We start from the raw sequence: 6,789 nt of genomic DNA on the forward strand, positions 1-6,789 counted from the left end.
GTCTATCGTATCCTATCAATATTGTTAAAGAGGAAAACGGACGCGATTCACCAGCGGAATTCTCAGAGCCAGTCGATGGTGGCACTGAATTATTCTTAAAATTACGAATATCGTCTACAATGTCTGATGTTAAATTACCAGTATACTCAAAAGACACTGTAGGACAGTGCAAAAAGAAATTACAGGTGAGCTGAGCGAAATTTTAAATATTTATTTATGTCCAATTAATAATTTCCACTTTCGTTTGTTTTAGGCTGTGGAAAACATCGATGCCTGCTGCCAGCGTTGGTTCTACAGCGGCAAATTACTCGGCGATAAAGTGCCCATAGACGAGTGCAACATACAGAATGGTTATGTGGTGCAAGTGATCGTCAATACGGAGCATTATAATCACGATAACGGTACAATCATACCAGTTGCAAGCTAGCCTAGTGTCTATGTCTATACCAGCGCAAAACAAATAAAATTAGCAACGAGAACCGCAGCAGCAACAGCAACACGATTATTGGTAGTAGCAACAACAACAACAACGCCAACATCAGCAATAACCATAACAAAAGTGTGCATTGATGCTGTCACACTATTTGCATACGTCATAGTTAAAATATTTATCAACACTTTAATTATGAATGAGATAACAAAAAAAAAAAATCTCTCACAGCAGACAAACAGAGTGTTATGTAAATTTTAAATTATACACTTGAAGTGTGCATTAGTGCAAGCGCTCTGTTGTGTAGGTGCACATTGTTGTTGTACAGCGAAATAACGCTGATCGTATGATGGTTTGAAAGCATTCATTGTTTGTGTTTTTTTTTGGAGTAATTTCAACGTTTGCATCAAATTTTGCTACACTTTTTATGATACATAACAGCGTGAAGGCTTATTGTTGTTGCGAAAATCGTAGAAAAATCGTTTGGAAACTGTGCGTCTGCGGCTGTCCGCTGGCATGCATTTGTTGGTTGGTTAATTGTTGGTTGTTGTTGCTGACCGACTACTGTTGTTGCTGCCAAGCGCTTACAAGCAACCGACTGTGCAGCAGATATTACATATGTACATACACAAACGCATATATACACATATTAAATAAATGTATACACACATATACATACTAAATATTTAGAATGAATGGTTGATTGACTGATGAAAGTAATGAGAATATGCAAAATTTGTATTTAAAATGAAGAAAAAAGCGTTTCCTTGAAATAGAAGAAAAGATTTGAAATTTTTATGCGAAAAAAACTAAAGTTTTGTTATTTAATGTATCAAAATCTACTGAAATTAGTAATTCCTATTACAAGTTGTATGTACAGGATAACTAGTATAATATTTAGCATTTTCCACAACTAATTTTTTGTATTTTTTAGGTAGTAATTAAAGTGTGAAACACAAAAATGTAAATTGTTCTAAGTAAAAGCAGATGTGCTGAAAGAAAAAAGAAGTGAATTAAGAAACAACTGAAAAGGAAAAGAAAACTGAAATTACCAGGGATGAAAAACAATCACTTTTATTTGTAATTTATGTAATAGAAATTTATTTGAATATATAGGCGTATGTTACTCTTTTATTAATGAGTGAGGTCAATTAAAAGTTTGTGTTACTTGTTGATTAAACATTTTTTGATTTTGGTTTTAGGAAACTTACATTTCGCTCCACTGCTCAAGAGTAAAGATATTTCGTCTACTACTACTTTATCAAAATTTTTTCATTAGAGGTATTTGCTCGCAAAAAATAATTGTAATTCTTTAAATTTTATTGAATAATAATTTCGGTTACATATTTTTAATAACTTCGCGCTTGAGAAAGTAAAGCCTTACCATTTGACATTTATAATATTTCACATACCCAAATTAGTATTTGCTAATTAAAAGTTTGCCATTTCGCAATTTCGAATGTTTTATGGCCGAGCAACGCGCTAGAATTGTTAAATCATTCTACCAAAATGTTAAATTATAGGTGACTGCATTTTTGAGCATTTCCTCAGTGATAAGGCCCATTTCACTCTTGGCGGTTATGCTAATAAGCAAAATTACCAAACGATGAAGAAGCAATAGCCAATTCTCAGAGTTATGCCGGCATTATCAATGACAATTTTTGGCCTGGAATTGATAATCTCGAACGCTTTATCTCGATATGTGGCATAGAGGGTTGCCTATCAAGATTCTGTAATTCACCGCTTTTGGATTCCTATTTCTAGGGATATGTGAAAGACGGTTTTTTAGCGAACATTTCCACAACTCTGATGCGAATGAATAACGAGATACGTGAAGTTATGATGGAGGTATTGTCCGAATTATGAGAGAGGCATTGAAAAGACACCTCAGAAATATTAGGTCCTGCAAACTATACTATGTTTTTTCCATAACTTTACTTCCCAAGGAGAAAATGGATTACCCTGCGGAATTTACATACTCAGACTTAGTTGACTCTACTTTAACTGGGTAAATGATTTCGAGCGAAAAGAGAGTAAAAATAAAACCATCAACGTAGAAAAAATCTAATGTACTTAATAAAAAAAATTTAAATATTTAACAAATGGGAAAAAGCCGCAATTTTTTTAATAAAAGCAAAAAAGTGAAATTATATTTTATGCAAAATAAAGAAGTAAAATAAATCTCAATCCTTAATTTTGAGTAAAAACAATAAAAACGAAGTTTTCAAGAACAAAATACAAACAACAAAAAATAGCAGAGGCATTCCCTCAAGTATCCTCAAAAGCCACGAAATTTTTAATGACCTGTTAAACTTTCTGAAAAATACATTCGATTTTTGAGTATTTCCATTTTTTTCACCTAAGGGAATCCCTAAGTATTATTTTATACTCATCTGAAATATCCGAAATAACGGCAAAAAAGTTTGTAAAAAAAAAAATTAATATATTTAAAATAAGAAGCTATCGAAAAAATAAAAGTAAAATAAAAATTATATAAAATTACACAGAAAATTTATATTAAATTAAATATAATATAATAAAAAACTAATATTACATTATTAATTAATCATGTAAAATAAAATAAAATTAAAAAAAAGCAAAATAAAATTAAATAACTATGGAAAAAATAAAATTAAATAAAGTAATACAAAAACAAAATCAAAAATAAAAATAAATAAAAAACTAAAACAAAATAAAATTAAAATTTTTATTTTTTATTTTATTAAATTTTTAATTGTTAATATATTTTAGAATTAAAAAATTATAAATTGTAAACAAATTAACCACAAAATAACAAAAATCTCTTTTATGTTAAACTCATTATGATTGCCATCCCTGGAAAGTGAAAACTGAATATAATCAAATAAATAAAACAGTACATAAGCTTACAATAAAACAAATATATCTACAAACAAACAAAAAATTTATATATAGTACATATACGCGAAATAAAAGTATTTTTTGTAAACGTATGAAAGCCAGCAAACTCCGGTCAATGTGCAACGTATAATAAGCATAAATTTTTTGAAATAACCGTTGTAACTTGTGTAAGCAAATGCAAAACACAAGCACATACATATATCGTCGTTTAAAGTGCAAAACCGCGTATCAGCAAAATGCAAAACCGCGTATGTGAAGTTTTAGAAATTATTTTCTAGAGTGTAAAAACACTCATATCTCAAAAAGGTTCTCTTTTTTATAAAGAAATCGCATTTCTGCCTAGTATATTTCAGAACGAATGGATAAGGATTGAACCAAGAGCTTGTGTGAGCAAATCCAATTTTTGGCAGCAAATGTCAGTTACGCGGTTTTGCAGAATGACGTTACGCGGTTTTGTACTTTAAACGACGATATACATACATAAAGAAAACAAAAACGAATACATAAGTCCCATATAAGAAAGAGAAACAGCATGAAAATGAAAGAAAAATCAAACCACACAAAGAAATTATTAAAGTTCAAGCACAATTTTTTCTTTAGTTTTGTAAAAAAAGCGTATTCATTTTTGCTCAAATTCTAAAATCCCAATGTACCTTAATTCTTCATATTTTTAATGCATGTACTATGTATGTAGTTCAGCAAGTGGCACACTTTTGGCATACATATGTACATGCACACTTGCATACTATAAGCATGTAATTATACATACATAAATGTTTAAGTTAGTGCGTACTCTTTTATGCTGTCAGCTCAGTTAGCTTTCATTTTTTATGGNACACTTGCATACTATAAGCATGTAATTATACATACATAAATGTTTAAGTTAGTGCGTACTCTTTTATGCTATCAGCTCAGTTAGCTTTCATTTTTTATGGTTTTTTTTTTTTGTAGATTAGCTCCTTGTGGCCTAATGCTTTGTATTATATATATTTATATATATATAATATTTTATTTAATTGTAGATATACTTACGTACATATGTATGTTACACGAACGCCATTACGCTTTCATTTAGAATTAGTTTAATATTCAAAAATATTTGAAGCTGTTAAATTTGATAAATAAAAATGGAAAAAGAATACAATAAATTGAACTGCTGCGTCCACAAATTTCTGTGTATAACCTATTCTCACTAGAAGTTCCCAGTGGTAAAATGCAATGTATGGTAATCGAAAAAAAAATGAGTAAAACAACCCTTTTCACATTCGAAAATGCATTTTTTCCCAAGGCATTTTCCAAGAGGGGCATTCAATTTTTCAGTACCTAGTTCAAGGAATGTATGTGATTTAATATGCAATTTTTGGANGAAGTTCCCAGTGGTAAAATGCAATGTATGGTAATCGAAAAAAAAATGAGCAAAATAACCCTTTTCACATTCGAAAATGCATTTTTTCCCAAGGCATTTTCCAAGAGGGGCATTCAATTTTTCAGTACCTAGTATCAAGGAATGTATGTGATTCAATATGCAATTTTTGGGACTTTTTGGATACATTAGAATGCTGATTACATATTAATCAGTAATAGAATATAGAACTCATAAGAAATACATTACATTATTTATTACGCATGTAATGCATTACTACTTTTCCCATTGCGTTGTAAGCGGGGAAAACATAGAAAATCTACAACGATATTTTAGATCAATTAGCCTCAGTTCCTTTCTAATCAAAACTCCTAAATTTAGTTTTTAACGATGTCGTTAGTATCTACCGGTATATATAGGAAGGTATTTGTTTTTAAAGCAAATAAACAGCTGAGCACAAAAATATTACATGTTTGCCAGAAAAACTGCACTGACTTTTTGAACAACCCAATATGATAACGGACCTAGGAGGCAGTAGGCAATTAATAAGGTCCACTCGTGTTTGTCCCTATGGAGGTGATCTAGCTCCCTTACTATGGACACTGGTTGTTGATGGGCTGTTGGAAAGCTGAAAAGTAAACGGATTCAACGCTTTAGGTTTGGCAAGATGCCATTGATTGTAGAAACCCAATAACCCCAATAAAGTCCACCATCGCGACCTGCGCCAAAAGAAGGAAAGTCAATTAGACTAAACCCACTCTGGAAGGAAAGGATTTTGAGTTATCAAAAGAGGCGGAGTATCTAGAGATAACCGGGGCCACAACTAGAACTCATACTACATCGCAGATACCAACAAAGGCTTCATGGTAAGACATGGGGATATCCCCCTAACTGATGTTTTGGCCATTCAATATATTGATAAAACCGTATTACGTAAAGCCAAGCTCGAGGATGGCAATGCCGGGACCGGTGTTTTCGGGTCTAGGTTCCAAAAATTAGCATCAATCGGTACATATTCAACTACATATCTTTGAAATTGGAATCTATATATAAATACGCGACAAGAAAATTTTGCAATCCCTTTTTTGAAGGCACCGTTCCATCGATTTCAATGAAACATTCACCGATTTAAAGGATATGACTTCCTCTAACCCAGAAATGTTAATCCCGACACATAGTTAATTAAAATAGGATTCCATAGATAAAAACAATCATATATATAAAACAATACAACAGATTTATTCTTCCGTTTATTGCAACAAAAATAGGCAGTTTATAATACATATATTAGTAACTATACGTGAAGTATTCCTCTCTCAAATTAATAGTACAAAGTCCACATATAAGATAATTTAAGTAGGAACTCAATAATGCCAGAAAGTATGACAGATATTATTCAATCATGAGCTAAATTGTCATAGTAGGTGTGGTAATCTTCAGGAAGTAATCGTTTGAAATACTGGAGATCTCATACTTTACGCGAGCAATCCTACGCCTACTCTCGTATAAATTCGGAAGGTGAGAAAACGGCAAGGAAACAGCTACTGGGGATTTTCTTTGCGTTGGAGAATCTTAGTTTGAAATGTATGTCGCCACTTGGTGTATACCGTAGGGCTCGTATATCAGTTACTTTAGCAGCACCTTTCAACGTATTCTGCAGGAACATGGATATCTTTTTTCTTAAGTGCTCATTCAATAGTGGAATGGATACAATCAGCTTCCATTTGGGTATGGCCTACTTCAAGAAACTTTTGCTCAATAATGAAATTGTTATTTATAGCTGTGGATAACAAAGCATTAGCCATAATACAGTTTGGGTTTTGATATGTGCATCCGTCGCTATAAAAAAATACTGTAATTGGCTCCCCGAAACTATTGTTTGGTACTAAATTTGTTCCTATCAAATCTACCCACATGCTGGAAAACTCTTCTGCATTTAATCTTCCTTCTGNATCTTTCCTTGTTAATTCACGACTTTTACAATTCGTGGTAAAATTTATGAACTGATTTCTGGGTAGATGCAAGACCGCATGATCGTGCATGAGGCCGTCTGAAAACCTTAACCCCCTCCTTCATTTAGACATCTGAAAACTAAATTCGTATAACTTAAACATAG

General features: G+C 31.9%; 1 protein-coding gene across 1 annotated transcript; it reads left to right on the forward strand.

Moving 5' to 3' along the window:
- Positions 1 to 3: 3 nt before the first annotated feature.
- LOC108381664 (ubiquitin domain-containing protein 1-like) lies at positions 4 to 1,477 on the forward strand (the record flags this gene model as incomplete). The annotated part of the gene is made up of 2 exons (XM_017638078.1): positions 4 to 185; positions 254 to 1,477. Coding segments are annotated over 2 exons (356 nt in total), but the record flags the coding sequence as incomplete, so codon positions are not given.
- Between the last annotated feature and the right edge of the window lie 5,312 nt (positions 1,478 to 6,789).

The sequence above is a fragment of the Rhagoletis zephyria genome, unplaced genomic scaffold, assembly GCF_001687245.7.
Source record: "Rhagoletis zephyria isolate East Lansing unplaced genomic scaffold, Rhagoletis_zephyria_1.1 Rzeph_scaffold_23325, whole genome shotgun sequence".
NCBI classification, from domain to species: domain Eukaryota; kingdom Metazoa; phylum Arthropoda; class Insecta; order Diptera; family Tephritidae; genus Rhagoletis; species Rhagoletis zephyria.